General features: G+C 35.7%; 1 protein-coding gene across 2 annotated transcripts in view; it reads left to right on the forward strand.

Moving 5' to 3' along the window:
• PDE3B (phosphodiesterase 3B) overlaps positions 1-18,545 on the forward strand; it is a 179,149-nt gene extending 160,604 nt beyond the window's left edge. Inside the window, exons 12-16 of one of the 2 annotated variants that reach the window (XM_058546034.1) lie at positions 4,515-4,714; positions 8,949-9,152; positions 11,958-12,119; positions 15,100-15,355; positions 16,590-18,545. In XM_058546034.1, coding sequence (XP_058402017.1) covers positions 4,515-4,714; positions 8,949-9,152; positions 11,958-12,119; positions 15,100-15,355; positions 16,590-16,804 — 1,037 coding nt within the window. In that variant the 3' untranslated portion in view covers positions 16,805-18,545. The remainder of the gene's footprint in view (positions 1-4,514; positions 4,715-8,948; positions 9,153-11,957; positions 12,120-15,099; positions 15,356-16,589) is intronic. The other variant, XM_058546035.1, reaches the window with a different exon arrangement.
• The last annotated feature ends 4,141 nt before the right edge of the window (positions 18,546-22,686 follow it).

Here is a 22,686-nt window from a genome sequence, read left to right on the forward strand (position 1 = left end):
CCACTTCTTGTTATTATCTATCTTTTTGGTAGCCATCCTAGTGGGTGTGAAGTGGTATCTCACTGTGGTTTTGATTTGCATTTCCCTAATAGCTAATGATGTTGAGCATCTTTTCATGTGGTTATGAGCTATTTGTATACTTTCTTTGGAGAAATATCTATTCATGTACTTTGTCCATTTTAAGATTTGGTCCTTTGTCTTTTTATCATTGAATTTTAGCAGTTCTTTATATATTCTGGATATAGAATATATCAGATTTATGATTTGCAGCCTTTTCAGTTTTATGATTTGCAGCAGTTGGCTCCCATTCTGTGAGTTGTCTTTTCACTTTCTTTAGGCTGTCTATTGAAGCACAAAAGGTTTTAATTTTGAAGTTTAATTTATCTAATTTTTTCTTTTGTTGCTCATGCTTTTGGTGTCATATCTAAGAAGTATTTGCCTAACTCAAGGTCATGAAGATTTACCCCTATGTTTTCTTCTAAGAGTTTTATAGTTATAGTTCTTAAGTTTAGGTCTATGATCCATTGGAACTAATTTGGGGGTATGGAGTAAGGAAAAGGTCCAACATTCTTTTGCACATGGATATCCATGTCCCAGCACCATTTGTTGAAAAGAATTGTTCTTTATATATTCTAATCCTCGTTCTTTATATATTCTACACGTAGTCAGCTCCTAAATGTTATTAAATCAGAGTTTCTACCTTATAAGATCTGAGTATTAAATGAAATAACATATATGAAAGTGCCTAGCATCAGGCAGGGCACATAGTTGGCTCTCAACAAGGTTATGGCACCCTTGTCCAAAATCAATTGACCATAAATATGAGGGTTTATTTCTGGACTCTCAATTCTATGCCATTGATCTATGTGTCTATCCTTATGCCAGTACCATACTAATCTCCATTACTAAAGGTTTGTAGTAAGCTTTGAAATTGGGAAGTGTGAGTCCTTCAACTTTGTTCTTCTTTTTCAAGATTGTTTTGGCTGTTCTGAATCTCTTGCACTCCCATATGAATTTTAGGTTCAGCTTGTGAATTGCTACCAAAAAAGCCAGCTGTAAGTTTTGATAGGGATTTTGTTGAATCTATAGATAATTTTGGGGAGTATTGCCATCTTAATACACAATATTAAGTCTTCTAATTCATAAACTTGTGTATTTTTTCACTTGTTTAAGTCTTTAATTTCTTTCAACATTAGTTTTTAGTTTTCAGAATACTAGTTTTGCACTTCTTTTGTTAAGTTTATTCCTAAGTATTTTATTCTTTTAAAAAAAATTTTATTGAGGTCACATTGGTTTATAACATTATGTACATTTTAGGTGTGCATCATTATATTTCGGCTTCTGTAGACTGACTCATGTTCACCACCAAAAGTCTAGTTTCCGTCTGTCACCATACCTATGTGCCCCTTTATCCCTTTCACCCTCCCCCCACCGCCTTCCCCTCTGCTAACTACCAATCTGTTCTCCATATCTATGTGTTTGCTTTTTTATCTTCCACATACAAGTAAAATCATATGGTATTTGTCTTTCTCTGTCTGACTTATTTTGCTTAGCATAATACCCTCAAGGTCCATCCATGTTGTCACAAATGACACGATTTCATCTTTTTTATGGCTGAGTAGAATTCAATTGTGTATATATATATATATATATATATATATATATATATATATATATATATATATACAAACACCACATCTTTATCCATTCATCTGTTGATGGGCACTTAGATTGCTTGCAAGTCTTGGCTATTGTGAATAATGCTGCAATGAACATAGGGGTGCATATATCTTTTCGAATTGGTTTTCAAGTTCTTTGAATAAATACCCAGAATTGGAATAGCTGGGTTATACAGTAGTTCTATTTTTAATTTTTTGAGAAATCTCTATATTGTTATCCATAGTGACTGCACTAGTTTGCATTCCCACCAGCAGGGTATGAGGGTTCCCTTTTCTCCACATCCTCTCCAACGCTTGTTATTTCTTGTCTTTTTAATGATAGCCATTCTGACAGGTGTGAGGTAATATCTCATTGTAGTTGAGACTTGCATTTTCCTAATAATTAGTGATGCACATCTCTTCATGTGCCTGTTGGTCATCTGTATATCTTCTTTGGAAAAATGTCTGTTCATGTCCTCTGCCCATTTTTTGATCAGGTTGTTTGTTTATTATTGAGTTGTATGAGTTCTTTATATATTTTGGAAATTAACTTCTTATCAGATACATGATTTGCAAATATTTTCTCCCAATTGGAGGGTTGTCTTTTCCTTTTGTTGATGGTTTCCTTTGCCATGCAGAAGCTTTTTAGTTTGATATAGTCCTGTTTATTTTTTCTTTTGTTTCCCTTGCCTGAAAGAGACATGATATTCAAAAAGATACTATCTATGTTTTCTTCTAGGAGTTTTATGGTTTCAGATCTTACATTCAAGTCTAATCCATTTTGAGTTAATTTTTGTCTATGGTGTAAGATAATGATCTACTTTCATTCTTTTGCATGTGGCAGTCCAGTTTGCCCAACACCATTTATTGAAGAGACTTTCCTTTCTCCATTTTATGTTCTTGGCTCCTTTGTCAAAAATTAGCTGTCCTGCTCATGTAAATGGAATTGTTTTCTTGGGTTCATTTTTTGCTTATTCATTGCTAGTGTGAAGAAATACAATTGATTTTTTGAATATTGATCTTGTACCCTGCAATCTTGATGATCTCATTTATTACTTCTAATAGTTTTTCAGTGGATTTTTTAGGATTTTTCTATATATAAGATCATGTCATCTGTAAATGGAGATAGTTTTACCTCTTCCTTTCCAATCTGGATGCCTTTTACTGAGACTTCTTTTTAAATTAATCAGCCAATTAAAAGAATCACCATTTTCTGAAAGAAAGTAAATAAATGGGATCTACAATAGTTATGTGTAATTGTTCTTGCCAGCTATTTTCTTTTTCATACTATTAATTTCATGTTAAATTCATAGATCCTAATATGTCAATTCTAAGTAATGATTGAGTTTAAAGGATGTCTTTTGCCATTTCTGATATTTTTATATATATTTTAGAAATTCTAGAGGAAATTCAGAATGCATATAACACAGGGAAAATCCAAGTTATTGGCTCTGATGTTGATAACTTAAGTCTTCTTATTAGAAATTTGAATGTTTATTTATTTATTTATTTTTTGGTGAGGAGATCAGCCCTGTGCTAACATGTGCCAATCCTTCTCTTTTTTGCTGAGGAAGACTGGCCCTGGGCTAACGTCCATGCCCATCTTCCTCCACTTTATATGGGACACCGCCACAGCATGGCTTGCCAAGCAGTGTGTCGGTGCGTGCCTGGGATCCAAACCGGTGAACCCCAGGCCGCTGCAGCGGAGTGCGCACACTTAACCGCTTGCGCCACCAGGCCGGCCCCAAGAAATTGAACGTTTAAATCTATCTTTATCCATACATTTGTCTTTTTATTTTTTATAATTATTTAAAAAATAGCTCTAGTGTGGGTGATTCTAAAACTATTTAGGTACAAAATATAAACAGCATGAAAATAATTAGGTATCTTTATCACTAGTGTGTATTTAAGTCATTATGTTAAAAAAATTCTTGTGATGGCAAAAATAGAGTGAACTAAATTATGATAAAAATTATTTTGGACTTTGACAAGCCAGGATATTATTCCTAGTTTCTACTGGTGAGCACAGCCAATGAATTTTTGTATCTCTCTAATATCTTTGTGGTTTTATTTCCTACTCTAAATATAGTTTATTTTTTCCTTCTTACACTTTAAGATCCCTTTAGCAAAAATATTAGAGTGACCATTTAAATAAATAAAGCCACCAAAATACAAAAAAGGAAGAAATCAATAGTAAGATATTAAGACACCAAAAGCACAGTGCTGATAGTGAAAATATTGTTTCTAATTAGAGGATAAAAAGAGAGTTATCTTTCTGAGACATTCCTCAGTTTTCCATGCCTTTTCATTTTCCATAGTTTTTCTTTCCATTGTTTTATAAGAGGCTTCATGGAAGGAAAAAGAAGGGGAAGAAGTGTTGTAGTCAGGGCTGCAAATCAAATGTAATCTATCTGGATAAGATTTGAAAAGCATACATGTTGAGAAGCTTGCTTTGTTAATATATTAAATTCCTAAATCTCCATACTGTTTTCGTGAAATTTTATTCTCTAGATTGCTTTTTCTTCTTGCCTCCTATTCCCTGGCCATTATATCTAGCCTTACAAATGTTTAGAAAATCAGAGGCTTTTAAAAATTGTTATTAGTCAGAGTAAGAGAGCATCATGAGAATCCTATCATATCCTGTAAAGTAAGTGACATCAGGGTCATATATAATACTGTTTCTCTTTATTAGCATGTATGCTGGAAATAATATACTGTTTTAAGTCCATGTTTATAAATAGAGTCTATTTCTTAGGTAAGTCAACAAATAAGATAATCATATTACCTATGGGGAATCTCCACCTTAGCCTCATTGGAAGTTATGTGTAATGCTGGTTTATTTTGCTTATTCCTCAGAGTCTGATGGTAGAATTAGCCCTGGGCAAATTGCTTACATTTCTTCGAGGAGCTGCTCTATTCCAGATGAGAGCTATGGTTGCCTGTCTTCAAACATTCCTGCATTGGAATTGATGGCTCTATATGTGGCAGCTGCCATGCATGATTATGATCACCCAGGGCGGACAAATGCATTTCTAGTGGCTACAAATGCCCCTCAGGTAGGAAATACTTTTTCAGAAAAAAGTTTAAAGAAGAAATTTTACAACCATACTATATATATATCCCTTTGTAAACCATTCTTGAGGTGAATCATATGGCCATTCCATCTACATTGTAATTAACTGGATAATAACACATAGCATTGACATGGTGTGTGTTAAAGAATTAAGGAAAAATCACCTTCTTCAACTGGAAAATGAATAAAATGTTCATGAAAGAGTAACACACTGTTTTATAAAATTCTAGAGTCCTTGCTGTCAATATTTTTCCCTTTGATCAAATTGATAAGACTGACTAGATTTAAGACTTACTCTTCCTTCTGGCAAGGTCCTTTGTAAGGCTAAAAGCTATAATGATCGAGAACTATTATTATTTTTGTTGTTGTTGTCCCCTTTTTTCCCTAAGACATGCCTTAATATCCAGACTCTAAATCTTTTAGCTCTGAATATATTCGTGTATGTAAAATTCCTCTAGCACCACATTGTTTTTGTATCCAGTACAGCTGATAAGGTGCAAGATTCCTTTAGGGTCACAATTTGCATAAGAGGTAGGAGTTTCCAACAAATGGATACAGTAATTATAATAGCTTTAAACATTAGGACTTGGAACTAAATACTTGGTTTTAAGTAGAATTTAGTGTGGTTGTGGGTGTTTGTTTAGGCTGGTGATTCCTGAAATGTCATCTTTATATTTCTAACTTCATGCCTTACAAAAAGTAGTCAGTTATTGTTTGCTGAATTCATCTTACGTCTTCACTTTATGGCTCTATGTTTAAACCTCAGTTCTGATTCTTTCATCTTCTATAGGCGTTCTCTATATTCCTTTTCTCACTTCTGTCTCTTTCATACATTCTCACTATTTATATATAGGAGTTAGATTCTCTAACCAGAACAAGAGTAGGATTGAGAGAGAGAGAGAGGGAGCGAGGGAGAGAGAGAGGGAGGAAATAGTTAAAAGTGCTGTCTGATTAATTTTCTCCAATGGGGCTTTATTCTTTAATAGCTCATGATTTCCACGAGTAACTTTTTTTTTTACTGAATGTTTTTTTCTGTTTATTTTTTATTTTATTGCCGGCACATTGGTTTGTAACATTGTATAAATTTCAGGTGTACATCATTATACTTCTATTTCTGACTGAAAGAGAGTGAAAAGTAAAATTTATGATAAACTAACTTGCTTTGCCAAATCAGAGATGCATTTGCCTGTGGAGAGAAGGGAGGGATCCACAGCTAGAGAAAGCAGGTAGCAAGATGCTTTAGCAAAAAGTCAAAGGATGTTAGTTACTGCAGCTCTGAGTTAGCTGGGGCACTGTCTTCCTTCTCTAGTTGTCATAGAGCCCTCAGTAAAAGCCTGCTGAAGCTTCATTATCTGTTTTACCTGGAATGTTTTTCTTTCTTTTTTTTTTTTTTTGAGGAAGATTGGCCCTGAGCTAACATCTGTTGCCAATCTTCCTCCTTTTTTCTCCCCAAATCCCCAGCAGATAGTTGTATGTCATAGTTGTACATCCCTTTAGTTGCTCTTTGTGGGACGCCGCCTCAGCATGGGTTGATGAGTGGTGAGTAGGTCCACGCCCAGGATCTGAACCGGTGAACCCCGGGCCACCTAAGCAGAGCGCATGAACTTAACCACTATGCCACCAGGCCGGCCCCTGGAATGTTTTTGTCACTAAGTTTAAGCTTGGCTTGTTGCTCTATGTGCTACCATCCAATATTCTTCCTAAAGTAGAATTGACATTTGTGTCCTACTTACTGCTCCATGAGTCTTGCCTCTACTCAGTTATGAGATAGTGAGTTTATTGGGGTCCACCAGGGGACTCCTTCCACTTATTCTCCAGGTAGGTTTTTCTTTCTTATGCAGTGGCTTAGTTGGCCTTTCCTAATCCATTCCCACTTTTACCATGTCTTTGAAGTCTCCAGTATGGTGATTATGTCTGGATTTTAATATTCAGATTTTTTGCCCCCATTTTATATTTCTTTGGTAATTTCAAAGGGTAGTTTGGATGCTGAAGGAATTCTGAACTTACTCGTTTCTTTTACTGATCTCATTAGCTGAGAATTTATCAAGTCAGCTAGCTTTATAGGACACTCATTATACATTGTGCTTTATTGAGCTGGGAGTTTGATTACTTCTTCCTGAACAGACAAAGCTGTTTTGATAGTGTATCAGTCTTTATCGGATTTGAGCATGAATTAGTCAAATTGCTATTAAATGTAAAGTGACCCCTTAGGGAGTCTTTGAAGCTTATTCTTTCTCTTTTGGATTTACAATGTTTAGAAGTTGTGTTAAGGTTAGTATGAAATGCATTTTGTTTTTTTATTGAGATATAATTGACATATAACATTGTGTAAAGTTTAAGGTGTACCACCTGTTGATTTGATACACATATATTTTGATTACCACCATAGCAATAGCTAACACCTCCATCATGTCACATAGCTATTTATTTTTTGTGGTGAGAACAGTTAAGATCTAGTCTCTTAGCAACTTTCAAGTATATAACACAGTATTGTTAACTATAATTACAATGCTGTACATTAGATCCCCAGAACTTATTCATCTTGTGACTGCGTTTGTACCCTTTGACCAATATCTCCCCAATTCCCCTATCTCCTAGCTCTTGTTAACCATCATTCTGTTTCTATGAATTCAGCTTTTTTAGATTACACATGTAAGTGATATCATATGGTATTTGTCTTTCTCTGACTTACCTCACTTAGCGTAATGCTCTCGAGGTCCATCCATGTCACCACAAATGGCAGGATTTTCTTCTTTCTCATGGCTGAATAATATTCCATTGTACGTATATACAGTTGGCCCTCCATATCCGTGGGTTCTGCATCTTCGGATTCAACCAACCATGGATTGAAAGGCCTATGATGGTTGTATCTATACTGAACATGTACAGACTTTTTTTTCTTGTCGCTATTCTCTAAACAATATGGTGTAACAACTATTTACATAGCATTTACATTGTATTATGTATTATAACTAACCTTGAGATGATTTAAAGTAGATGAGAGGATGTGTGGAGGTTATATGCAAATACTATGCCATTTTATATTAGGGACTTGAGCATCTGTGGATTTTGGTATCTACGGGGGTCCTGGAACCAATCCCCCATGGATACTGAGGGACGACTGCATACACCACATCTTCTTTATCCATTCATCCATTGATGGACACTTAGATTATTTCCAGCCTTTATACGGCCCATTTCAAAGTATAAATCATTTCATTGCTTACATAAAATCAAATGATGTAGAAAAGCAATCAAATGGTATCTATGCTTAAATTTAAACTATAGCTAATTTTAATAAATAATATGTAAAACTATTTAATTAAGGTCTCAGAATATGTATCTTAACTGAGATTACATTCTATTTTTATCTGTCCTTCTTTCCCATTAGACCGGAAGCTCTGATGAAAACAGGGACAGTGTTTTTATTTTTATCCCCAGCCTTTAGCACTGGCTGTGGAAGTTCTTTTAATAATTACTATGCTTATTTAATAATTTAAAAAATTGTTTAATTTTTAGGGGTGGAAAAGGGTTGAAAAATTCTATAATCCAGTGTCTTTTAAAATTTGTATTCCAAAGTCCTAGAGTACTGAGGAAGTACCTCAGGGTCTTCCTTTGGAGTGAGACAGAGAAAAAATGAATAGTTCCACAGCACTTGAACCAGAGGATTTGTGCTTTTACCTGTTTCATACTTCTGTCTTACTCCCAGGCACTGTGTCAGTATGGGAGTGTAGAACATGTCCTTCTCAGACATGTGGGTCTCTGACTCACCCTGGACAGGACTCCTGCTTCCTCTTCTTCAGTCACCACGACCATTCATTCCATGCTGGCTAAAGAACAGAAATGTATCCCTAAATGTGCTCTATATCCCTCATGACTTTATTAACAGCAGCTGTATCTGAGGTTTACTGATTTAATGAAGTAGACCTCAAATATCAACTTGACACATCTCTTGGTAGGCAGCATGGTGTCTGAAAAGATGAACTTTGGAGACAGATTATCCTTTCACTTACTACCTGTGTCTGCTAGAAAGGTGTACCTTATCCTCTTTGCACTTCAGGCTACTCTTTTACAAAATTATCAACCCTCTTCACAGGTGTTAAAATGCCTGGCATATAGGAGGTACTCATTGTTTGTATTCTTCCAATGTGATCCTATTTATTATTAAAGTTTAATATCTTTGAGATGCTTGCCTCATTTTTCTTATTCCTTTCTAGGCAGTTTTGTACAATGATAGATCTGTTCTGGAAAATCATCATGCTGCATCAGCTTGGAATCTGTATCTTTCTCATCCAGAATACAACTTCCTTCTTAATCTCGATCACGTGGAATTCAAGCGCTTTCGTTTTTTAGTCATTGAAGCAATCCTTGCTACAGATCTTAAAAAGCATTTTGATTTCCTTGCTGAATTCAATGCCAAGGTTTGTTATGCAAATTAATGCCTGGTTTCAAAAATGGAAATCATTATTGTCAGTGTTGCTGATAAAAGATATTTTTTTTTTTTTTTTTTTTTTTTTTTTTTTTTTTGTGAGGAGATCAGCCCTGAGCTAACATCCGCCAATCCTCCTCTTTTTTTGCTGAGGAAGACGGCCCTGGGCTAACATCTGTGCCTATCTTCCTCCACTTTATATGGGACGCCGCCACAGCATGGCTTACCAAGCAGTGCGTCGGTGCGCGCCCGGGATCCGAACCAGCGAACCCCGGGCCGCCGCAGCGGAGCGCGCGCACTTAACCGCTTGCGCCACCGGGCCGGCCCCAAAAGATATTTTTTAATGTTAAGTTAGAATACTACTCATAAAGTCATAATAAATATCTGATGTAAGACAATATATATGCCAATATTTTTAAAAATAAAACATTTTTATTAATATAACAAGTCCTAAAATACTGCTGCTTGCTACATTTCCTTTCTGACACAGACTTATATTGTTGTGACTTTTCTTTCACACAGTGACAAACCAATTAATTATGTCAAAAGCTTTTAGGGGCAGATTTGATAAAATTGTGCACAGTGCCAAGTAAGACATTTATGATGGTAAAGTTGTGTTTCTAAGAAGCCAGTTATGCCTACTTTGCTGCACCTTTTACACTTTCGTTATATTAGTGTCTAACTGGCTGATGTGAGAGAGAAGTACTCTCCACTCTTCAACTTGAGAATAATGCATCTTTCAACAACTAGTTATTGGGATTGCCCACTATATGCAGTCAAGAAGAAGTGAAGAATAAGGAAAGAACAAGTTGAAGACCTTGCCCTCACTGAACCCACATTCACTAGGAAAGTGAGAATCACTGCCCTCATGTGAGAGTATACTAATGGGAGTGTGTTCTGTCCCTCAGACGTTTGGGGCAAAAAAGAGTTGAGAACCACTGCTTTAGATTCCTGAGGGAAGGATGCCCCCCTCTTTTGCTGGCAGGAAGCTGTTGTTTTCTTGATGATGTTTGTGACCTAAAGGAAGGTGTGCCTTCGGGGTAGAGGAACTGGTAACAAAGGAGTATTAGGTTTAACCCTCTGGAAGGAGACCCCGTATATGTTGCTGTCATAGCATTAATAAGATGCTTACAAAAAATCAGCAAGAAATCAGTATGCCGGGCCGGCCCCGTGGCTTAGCGGTTAAGTGCACTTACTCCGCTGCTGGCGGCCTGGGTTCGGGTCCTGGGCGCGCACCGACGCACCGCTTCTCCGGCCATGCTGAGGCCGCGTCCCACATACAGCAACTAGAAGGATGTGCAGCTATGACATACAACTATCTACTGGAGTTTTGGGGGGGAAAAATAAATAAATAAAATTATTTAAAAAAAATCAGTATGCCTTTAAAATTATTTTGTAGTTGTATAGCTCTATTAACTTTTATTTTAATTTAATAATAAAAATTCATTTAAATGCTTAAGTCAGAGTAATAGAAGTTTTTACAAGTGAAAGATCATCTAGCCCAATACTTGTGAATTTATGTTCCTCAGAGACTTCTATTCTGTAGTCTCTCAGGAAAATACGTGAATGGGGCTCCAGACCTCCTACACAGTTTCAATCAAAAGAGCTCTCCTTTTAAGTGTTTTCTATAGTGGTGGTCAACATAAATTTTCCTCTCACAAAAGAGTTTGGTACCAAAAAAACTACCGTCACACTCAAGTTCCAAAGTCACTGATCTGGCCCATTCACTTCATTTCTTTTTTTTTTTTTTTTTTTTTTTTTGCTGAGCTTTGCCCTGAGCTAACATCTGTTGCCAGTCTTCCTCTTTGCTTGAGGAAGATTCTCCCTGAGCTAACACCTGTTATTTATTCTGTATTTTATATGTTGGTCACCGCCACAGCATGGCTGACAAGTGGTGTAGGTCCACACCTGGGATCTGAATCCACAAACCTGGGCTGCTTAAGCGGACCCTGCCAAACTTTAAACCACTACACCAGGGGGCTGGCCTCATTCACTTCATTTTTTACAAGAGGAAGTTTGAGTTCTTGAAAGTTATGGTGATTTGCCTAATTAATGATGATAATTACCATTTATTTAAATAACAATGTTAGCATTTATTTAGCATTTACTATGAACTAGGCATTTTTCATTTGTTAATCCTTATGGTATCATGGCTAAATTGATAGTACTTTTCCTGTTTTATAAATGAAGAAAGTTAGACTCAAGAAGATTAAGTAATTTTTCCAGTGTTACACAATGAATTGTAACTTATTATGAGTCAGGATTTAAAACCATAGGGATCAGCTGCTACGACTAGTGTTCTTTCAACTATATCATGCTGCCTTTCACAGCTAGAGCCAACTTCTTCTTAGATCCTTAAGTGATCTTTTTTGAGATAGAAATAGTTACAATTCTTATATGATTTATGGATGTTTTGCATATACATATACTTATAATATATATTATATATTAACATTAATATGTAATATATATACACACAAATTGCAATTCTCTGTGGTAATCACAAATATTGAAACAAACCATGGGTTATGTTTTTATAGCCTCTGCTTCCATTGAAACAAAATTATACTGACACTTCAAAGGGAAATTTAACCCATAGAGATCCATGTTATGGCACAAACTGATTAAAAGAAGCATTTATTGAAATTCCTTTCTGTCATCTGGACAGGAAACAGTTTTAAGATAATTTGGTAAAAAACAAAAACCAAAAAAAAAAGAACAAACAGAATACAATAAAAAACAAAAACAAAACTCTTATGCCCTTAGAACCTAAAGTAATTCTGTTTTTCCAAAATAGGCCAATGATGTAAATAGTAATGGTATAGAATGGAGTAATGAAAATGATCGCCTCCTGGTATGCCAGGTGTGCATCAAACTGGCAGACATAAATGGCCCAGCTAAAGTTCGGGACTTGCATTTGAAATGGACAGAAGGCATTGTCAATGAATTTTATGAGCAGGTAAGTGGAAACATGAGATTGGTGGGATTTTTAAGAGCTGCTGTCTGTAGACACTACTCTTTGGGATTTGGATAGGTATGCTGAATGTTTGAAATCTGAGTTGCTTTGACCAAAAATGGCTAGAAATTGTTGCATTGGCTCTGGTTTTAGTGTTTTCTCAGCTCTTTTTGCCTTTGCTGCTAAAATTTAAAACAATAAAAAATAACTTGTTGCCTCTCTGGAGTGGGTTGAATGTACCCTCTTGAGTCTAGAGGGAAGGACAGACTACATTATGATTCCAAGGTCCCTCTCAACCCTGAGAGCCTATAACCTAGGATAATTTATTTCTAAATGAAAAGGTTTTTAATTGATTCAGGGTATATTTAGATTATATTTAAAGAATATCAACCCATTTTCAACTCTGCTATAGAAAGACTGCCTTAGAAGCAACAACTGGGTAAAAGTCCTGGCAGAGGATAAGAAATTAGAAGGCTAGAAATGGGGACAAAGTAGAAACTTGGTGATTTTCAAGGATTCAAAGATATAAACATGCTCTTTCTTTTATGTTTTAAAATCTTGTCTTTAAAATAATCCTACTACTTTGAAGAATCTGTACCATTTTTGTCCAATTTTGAGGCTCCCTACAATGTACAAGTATACTGATTTCCCCACAAGCCTAACATTTCATATCTCCAAAATATCAAATACATCATCTTGACTTTGGAATTGCATTCCTTGGGAATCCTTGTTGGCTCTAATAATCAGGAATGATCAAGATGTCTACCAAGTGAGGGCTTTGTGACAGGGCTTTCTTACCAGGAGTGACTACTCCAGTAGGAGTGATGAAGCTGAGCCTATAAACCATGCACACTTGCCTGTTGTACCTTGTCACCCCCAGAGTTTACTGAATGGCCAGTAAATGTGCAGTGTCTTTCATTCACCTTAGCTAAACATGCCAACACAATAATATATATTCTGCTGTTTGCAGGTTACAAAATACCATACTGTATAATCACGGAAATAGATAAGTCCAAGATTATTAATATTTTACTATTCTGATACATTTGAACTAAATTATATATAATTTTGGGTGATAAATTATTATAAATATTTACCTAATTTGTAGATTGGAGCATACAGTTTGCATATTCCTATCCTCATTCTCAAAGATAATTGAAGCCTGCCTCAGAGTTCTCCAATAGATTTCCTGTTCATAAAAGAATTTTATGCTAAGAAAAATGCCATCTGTATATTATCAGACAAACAGAGGTAATAAAAAAGTAGTAGTATATGACAATTTTGGAAAACTTATTAATTTGGTGAAAATAACATTAGAGAAGTTCATTTAGACCAATTTATGATATAATTATTTTTAAAGTATATAGAATTAATTCTTATTAAGCAAACTTGGAAGCCAAGCCTGAGGTTGAATCCTGGCTCCTCTTCCTTAGCAGCAATGTGACCTTGGGTAAGTTACTTAACCTCTCTGTGCCTCAGTTTCCTCAATGATAAAATAGGAATATTGATGGTACCTACCTCATAAAGTTGCTATGAGGATTAAATGAATTAATACAATAATATCTCAAGTTCTTAGAACAGTTCCTGACACGTAAGTGCTCAATAAATGTTAGCAATTATAATTCCAGATCTATCACTAAAAACAATGTATTGTTGCAGACAGTTTCACTTAATCTTTCTAGGTTTCATTATTCATATGTCAAAGGAGAAAAATGTCATCTGACACCCAACCATACAGAGTTGTCATGAAGGTTAAATGTACTAATCTCCATGAAAGTCCTAGTCCTCCCTCCTCAGAACTTTGAACTTCCTTCTCAATCTGGTTATGCTGTTCAATTCCTTCAGATATGGATGCAAAATTCTAACCCTGCCCAACTTTTTTTCTTATCTGAATTATACTATTTTTATACCCTGATAGTGATTTAATTGCCAGGGGCTTAGAAAAGCCAAACTCTTATTTAAAAAAAAGCCAAGCCTATGAAATTGCATGGATAAACCCAACTTTTTTTTTTTTTTTTTTTTTTTAACATTAATAGTTTCTTTCCTTATAGAAGATTTTAAATCATGGAACAGTTAATCACCGAGACAGTTGCTGGTTATGCTGGCTCGCCAAGATAAGACAACGCTTGCCTGCAGAATCTGTGCATTGTGGAGAGTATTCATCCCCTGCCAGTTCAGACACTAGAAACTGAAATGTTAATAGTAGCATTTGGGGAATGCTCAGCACTGTGCTAAACACTTTTATAATATTGCTTTTCATCCTCATAGCAACCCTGTAAGGTAGTTATTCAAATTTTACACATGAATTGGGCATAGAGCTTGCCCAACACCATACAGGTAATAGGTGGCAAAAGCAGGTTTTGAAACCACATCTGTCTGATCTCAGATTGTGCTCTCCAGAACCCCAGAGGCCACAGTGGGAGGGTATCACAGGGCAGGCAAGTGGGGCTCTGGGCCCAGAATCCTGACCTCGACCTCAGTAGCTCTACTTTTATGTTTTACATATTGGCTTTTCTGATTTAGTTTCATTAAAGAGTTCTGCTGTTACAAAAAGGGAGAGCAGCTTGAAAAACATTTGCAAAATTCAACTCTGTACTTTTGAAGTATAACTATAACAAAATGTTTCCATTATACCATCTCCCCCAGGAGAAAGAGAATCTATATTTGACCTTATAGAATTTTGTAGGTTGTTAGTAAATTTGCTGATACTTATTTTAAAAAATAAGATGTGTATTTTACTTGTTAACTGAGTATCAACCATACTGGTTGACTGGTGGAGAGTGAGAATCAAGTCTTGTTTAGGATTTCCCAAATATTAGAGAAATTCTTAGAGTTGAAATGATAGAGTAATTAGATTCATTGATGCTTCTTTGTAAAAATTATTTTGATGTAGACTATGCTTATTTAAAATAATTTTAACAGCAAAGCTCAGTGGTTGTTCTTTCAACAGTTAAAAATGTAAATTTCTTTTTTAAATGATCAGGGAGATGAAGAAGCAAATCTTGGTCTGCCCATCAGTCCCTTCATGGATCGCTCTTCTCCTCAACTAGCAAAACTCCAAGAATCTTTTATCACCCACATAGTGGGTCCCCTGTGTAACTCCTATGATGCTGCTGGTTTGCTACCAGGTCAGTGGATAGAAGCAGAAGAGGATGATGATACTGAAAGTTGTTATGAAGAAGAAGATGGTGAAGAATTAGATACAGACGATGAAGAAATAGAAGACAAGCTAAATCCTAGTAAGAATATAAGGATACTATAATTTCTTTAATGTTATTAACTTCAAATGTCCATTAATTTGGATTTGTATCTTTGTTTCTAAGATACAGATTCAGTAGTCATATCTTAACTACTGTCTCGTTTTGAATAACTGCTGTGTGCTGGGTCTCATGCTAATGCTGTCACACAACAAGCGTTCTTGGTTAAAGCGGCCTCTCCTGAGGTATTGCCTCCAGCTGGTGCTCTTCATCAGGCTCCGCCTGTTCAACCATGATAGGGCTGTCACCACATCTGAGCATATGTGAGGTGGTGGGTCCTAGTGGCTAGTCTTCCTTCACCTCACCCCTCCTCACACCACCCTCCCCCAGCCCTGCTACGCAGCTGAGGAGCACAAGTTCCAAAATAGCCTGCTAATATCTGCCCTTCACACAGACTTGGGAAATGGATCAAAACAGTTGGGAGAAGAGGAAAATATACATTCCCTGACTCTACGAGGAGAACCAAGTTTTGTGGCATTGAATTTGAATTACCAAACTATAGGGACATATTTTTCTATATAAGGCAATGAATATAAGTAGAAAATGAAAAAGAAACATTTGTCACCTTTGTAACTATAAATGAAATCAGTTATTTGCTCTTTAAAGTAGAATTTAATTTATATCGAATTATTTTTTTGTTTTTCAAGCATGGTATAAATCAACACACAACTACAAAGAACTTCCCAACCCCCCCCCCCCCCCGCCACACACACACACTCACACATATTATATTCAGGATTAGCATAGTGAAGAGTAGTCTTATGCCATCACATCTGATTGTCAACTTGGGAAAGTTGACTGGCTTCTAAAAATTATTTATACTCAAAATTTTGATAATCATGTTTAATATAAAAAATCCTTAAAAGGTTGGTTTTTAACTTTGCACTATTATTTATCATCTGAAATTTCAGTACCATCCTCCTCTCCCCCCGACTCCCACCCTGACTCAGTCGTCCCTAATCCCCTTCTCCACTTTATTTTTATCCATAATACTTAACACCATCTAACATACTTATGTTTTGCTTATTTGCTTATCTAGGTCTTTCCCCTAGAATGTGAGGTCCATAGTACAGGAATTATCTTTATCTTATTCTATACTACTGTAACCCCAGTGCTTAGATAAGGGCCTGGAGTATAATAGGCACACGGATATTTGTTGAATGAATGATTGAATCATATTGCTATGATTAGAATTTACTTGTTTTAAATTTCACAGAACCACAAAGAAGGAAAGGCAGACGGCGAATATTTTGTCAGCTAATGCACCACCTCACAGAAAACCACAAGATATGGAAGGAAATCATAGAGGAAGAAGAGAAATGTAAAGCTGATGGGAATAAACTGCAGAAAGAGAATTCTTCCTTACCTCAAGCAGATGAGATTCAGGTCATTGAAGAAGCAGACGAAGAGGAAGAGAGACAGTTTGAATAAAAGAAGAGGCATATTGATGAAGCCAAGGGCAGAAATCATTGTCTAGTGTCTGCTGTGCTGACTTTCAACTGACTGTTCCTACGTGGACAGGCCTTAGTGCTGTGAGAGGATCCTTGCTGTGCCAGCACTTTCCCACTCATCTGCACTTTCACCACATGAACCAGAAAAGTCTTAGAGCTTGGCTTCAGTTGACTCACATTCAAAGTCCTTAATGCCTTCACTGGTGTATAAATACTTTGTCATAACACTGCTGTGCTGGGTAGTAAGCTCTTATTTTTCATGAGAGGTAGCTATAACTAAAAGCTCAAGTGACTTACTTTGGTTTCCAAAGTGGCTAGAACTTTTTGCCTTCATGAAAACAGGATTCATATTATATTTCTAAATGTGTCTTTTATGTCTGAATATTTTGGAAAAAAAAAGTCTGTGCCTATCTAAAAAAGAATCCAGTGTTGCCTTTCTGAGGGATCTGTTCAATGCAATACACTGTTCAGTGCTGTTCTCCCAGCTAGGTTTATTCATGAAGGACTGAGTGACCTTTGTTATATTTAACAAAATCCAGGTGCATCAATTTCTGATGCTTCTTACTGTATTATCTACTACGTGTGTTTTACTTCTGCTGAGAGTATTCAGGTTTGCCGTGGACATCAGAAGTTTGAATTCCAGTCTTACTGACTTCATATTCTTTGTTGAATTTTAAAGCTGTTTAGGTTTAACAATGAAAGAATTTTATTCTTTAGTCAAAACTATTCTTATTTTTCTCTTGCTCAGGATTAGTATTTTTAAACATTTAGGTAATATAAACACAGCACAGATTTGTGAGAAAAAAAATTGTCCTAAAATTGATGTTAATCTTTTATGAAATGAGCATTATTTTCTCTCTTCTTAGATAAATTTGAGACTAATTAAAGCCAAGGAAAAGCAGATGTCTGTCTTTTGCTTTAATACAAAAATCAAATGAAACTAATCCTATCAAAAATAAAGCACAAAAGAAATAGTGTGAGCTCTACAGGACACATATATTGAATAAAGAATTGGAATATGTGGTTATCTTTACAGCCATATCTTAGGTGTCATGTGTTTAGTTACTGTAAAGCTGATGTTCATCTTTTTGTTAATTTCCTTCTGCCTCAAGACTACATGACAGAAATGACCTATGACTACTCAAAACTCCTGCAAGTCTAATTTCTGAGATAAAGTAAATGGTGGGAATACTCATTTAATTTTTAGATAACAAATCTAAATATTTTAGTAAATCATTTCACACAAAAGCACCTTAGGATAATTGCAAAGAAAATGGACCATATTTACAACGTTTAAAAACTTGTTAGAGTGCAGATATGTATACTAGTTGTGAAAAATATTTGAAGATACAAAGAGCAGCCAAAATGATAGCAAGATGATAGACTAGTATTTTCCATTATTCTTGGAAACTATTATATTTTGGATTTGTGCAGCTTTTATAGACAGTGAAACCATTAATTTTCCAAGGTAATTCCTTTAAAGTATGATATCAGCAGGCAATTTCTTACCTGCCTAGAATATTTGGCCTATCTGAAAGATATAAATTAAAGATCTATGGAAGTGTTGGAAGTTTTGATCCTGTACAGTATCGTAATAATTAATCACTAAGCTTTATTTATTAGACATGTTGAGTGCTGAGTTCCTTCCTGACACCTCTGCTACCATTGCCACATCATTTGTAAACTGGTCCCACTTTACTGAGTAATAAAACTTTAACTAATTTATTGAGTTTGCACTTATAATGTATACATCCTGTACTTCCATTTCTCTAGAGTACATTTTGCATCCTGCATATTTCTGCTATTGCTTCCTCTCCTGCAAAATACATATTAGTATATGTGTATAAATTTACTTGTGTATGTATGCACAATAAGATTCAATCAAGTTTCCTTACTTTCTATTATTTTATTAAAATTTTGTATTGGGGTTATTTAGTACATATTTCTAATTTCTCAAAAGAAGCATGTATTCTATTAAAAATACTATTACTGTGGACTCATTTTAAAATAATTTAACCTTAACTGATTTAACCTTTGCTAAATAATTGACATATTAAAATAGGCCAAAGAAACACTAAAAAGTATCCTTGCTGAAACTTAAATTCATAAGTTGTAAGAAATGAGTGTGAACACATATTAAATATATACAGTGCTATTAGATGGAATCTTACTTGAGAAATTGCCATAAGCCATACTGCAGATACGATTTTGATTACTACTGAATCAGAAAAATTATTATAATAATTGCTTTTTTTTTCTTTAGGACCACAGGGGAAGATCCCTGTGAGTGCAAAGGTTAGAAAAGCAGAAATAATCTGTGAAAGCATCAATATGCTTGGGTAAAACAGACCTATGCCTCTTTTTTTAACCTTTTGACCCTCTTCACCCCCATTTCCTCCAAAAAATAGAAAAGGAGGGAACTCTTCCAAACTCATTTTACGAGGCCAGCATTACCCTAATACCAAAACCAGACAAGGACACCACAAGAAAATTATATATAGGACAATATCCCTGATGAACATAGATGCAAAAATTCTCAACAAAATATTAGCAAATCAAATCTAACAATATATTAAATGGATCATATACCATGATCAAGTGGGATTTATTCCAGGGATGTATGGCTGGTTCACCATCCACAAATCAGTCAATGTGATACACCACATTAACAAAATGAAGGATAAAAATCATATGATCATCTCAATAGGTTCAGAAAAAGCATTTGACAAAATTCAACATACATTTATGATAAAAACTCTCAACAAAGTGGGTATAGAGGGAAAGTACCTCAACATAATTTTCATCATGAACTTGCTGTTGTTTTAAGTCATTGGTCTTAGAAATAATCTTGTAGTCTTATAATATATCTATGTTCTTAATGACCCATTTTTCTCCACAAAAATCTACTTTTTAAAGTTATTTCATAATTTTAAGGCTGTTTCCTGCGATTCTCATCACTTACTTTGCTGGTGCTCTTGGCTTTTTCTATTTATTTTTACAAGAATCCTGGAAATTCTGGCATTGCTTAATTATCAGAAATTTCCTCTCTCTCTCTAGATTGCATCATCTCATAGGAACAAACTTCACAAAAGAGATGAATAGAGCCAACTCTGCTTTCTTTATTATAGTTGCCAGGCTAATTTGAGCGGCTCTAGAGGGTGTACGGAGATGGCAGTTGGCGTGTAGAACAGGGATGAACAACTTCCCAGAGCCAGGTGACTTTTATGCTGAGAACTAAAGAATTATGAGTTAGCTTGGAGGTAATTGCTTGTGGAGAGAGAATAACAGCATGTGTAGAGGCCAGGAGAAGAGAAAGCATCCTCACGTTGGAGGAGCCAAAAGAGATTTACAGTGGCTGGAACAGAGTGCAATAAGAAGGAGTGGTAGATGCTGGTGGTTAATGAAGGGCCCTATAAAGCCTGACATGGCAATTAAACTTTATTCCTAAAGGAAATGGGGAAAAGTGAAAGAGTTTTACTCTGGAAGAGTGACATGATTAGATTCCCATTTTATGAGGCTCATTCAAATAACATACTATGTTGAAGAGTAAGATTAGACAATGGGAGATCTTAGTGGTCTAGACTAGGTTAGATTGTAGGGCAACAAGGAAGTGAACGGACTTGAGATTTAAGATATGGAATCAATTTGCCCTGGTGATTAATTGGATAGGGTGGTAAGAAAGATGATGATGGTGACTTTCAGATTTCTGATTTGGGCAACTGTCAGTGTCATTCACTGAGATAGGGTATACCAGAGAAGGAGCAGATTTTGGATGTGCTAGAGGGTGAAGTATATATATCCTATTGGTTCTATGTACTGGGGCTTTGGGGAGAGAAAAAAAGACGAAGATTGGCAACAGATATTAGCTCAGGGTGAATCTTTCCCAGCAAAAAAAAAAAAAAAAAAATGAAAAAGGCAGGAAGAAATTTAAAAATATCAATACTCACAAGAAAAGACCAGGATTGCCAGTCCTAAAGTAGTGGCTATCAGATAGGATTAAAAAACAGCAAACATTCATGTAGTACTGTTTACAATGTGTTACGGATTGTTCTTAGTGATCTGTATAAATTTATATTTCATCATCACAACCCTTATAAGATAGGTATTATTATCTCCACTTTACAGAGCAGGAAATTCACCAGGAACATAAAATACATGTACTTACCTAATAAAATAGTCTCAAAGGTGCATAAATCAATAGTTGGTAGAACTACAGAAAAAAATTGACAAATCCACAACCTGAGCAGGAGATTTAACATACTTAATAAGGTAACAGACCAAAAGTTAATAAGAATGTAAACAGCAAAATGAACAGTCTTGATTTATTGGATATATACAGAACCCCAAACTCAACAGAGAATACGTATATGTATGTATATATAAATATTTACTATACATTTTTATATAAATATTTATACATTATATATAAATTAATATATATATATATTTTTTTGCTGAGAAGATTCACCCTGAGCTAACATCTGTGCCAATCTTCCTCTATTTTGTATGTGGGTCACTGACACAGCATGGTGACTGATGAGTGGTGTAGGTCTGCGCCCGGGAACTGAAGCTGGGCCAGCAAAGCAGAGCATGCCAAACTTAATTACTAGGCCATGGGGCCAGCCCCTGGAGAATATATTTGTAAACATCCAAAGAACATTTATAAAAGTTAACCATGTACTTGTCTATAAAGCAAGTGTCAAATTTCAAAAACTTGCATCACATAAACCATATTCTTTGACCACAAGGCAATTAAATTAGAAATAATTGACAAAAAAGACTGAAAATTGTGGGGCCCAGCCCAGTGGCGCAAGTGGTTAAGTGCGTGTGCTCCGCTGCGGTGGCCTGGGGTTTGCTGGTTCGGATCCTGGGCACGCACTGACGCACTGCTTGGCAAGCCATGCTGTGGTGGCATCTCATATAAAGTGGAGGAAGATGGGCACGGATGTTAGCCCAGGGCCAGTCTTTCTCAGCAAAAAAAAAAAAAAAAAAAAAGAGGAGGATTGGCAGATGTTAGCTCAGGGCTGATCTCCTCACAAAAAAAAAAAAAAAAAAAAGACTGAAAATTGTGTATACTTGACTTAAGAAATTGCTCCTAAATAACTACAGAGTCAAAAAAGAAACCAAAATGGGAATTTAAACAGAACTAGAGGGCCGGCCCGGTGGCTTGGCGGTTGGGTGCGCACACTCCGCTGCTGGTGGCCCGGGTTCGGATCCCAGGCGCACGCCGATGCACCGCTTCTCCGGCCATGCTGAGGCCGCGTCCCACATGCAGCGACTGGAGGGATGTGCAGCTATGGCATGCGGCTGTCTGCTGGGACTTTGCGGGGAAAATATATAAATAAATAAAATCTTTAAAAAAAAAAAACAACTAGAAATGAATGATAATTAAAACATTTGTACCACCTTTCAAAATTTATGAGAAGCAGTGAAAATGGCACTTGAAGGGAAACTTATGGCATTAAATGTTTATATTAGAAAAAAAGAAAGGCTGATTAATGAGCTAAGTGTCCAGCTTAAGAAGTTCTAAAAAGAACAGAACATTGATACACCATACTAACAAAATCATATAATCATCTCAATAGAAGCATAAAAAGCATTTGACAAAATTCAACATTCATTTATGATAAAAAACTCAACAAAGTGGATATAGAGGGAGCATACCTCAATATAATAAAAGCCATAAATGACAAGCCCACAGCTAACATATATTCAACAGTGAAAAGCTGAAAGCTTTTCCTCTAAGATCAGGAACAAGACAAGGATTCCCACTCTCATCACTCTTATTCAACACAGTACTGGAAGTCCTAGCCAGAGCAATTAGGCAAGAAAAAGAAATAAAAGGCAATCAAATCAGAAAAG

Source organism: Diceros bicornis, chromosome 7 (genome assembly GCF_020826845.1).
Source record: "Diceros bicornis minor isolate mBicDic1 chromosome 7, mDicBic1.mat.cur, whole genome shotgun sequence".
NCBI lineage: Eukaryota > Metazoa > Chordata > Mammalia > Perissodactyla > Rhinocerotidae > Diceros > Diceros bicornis.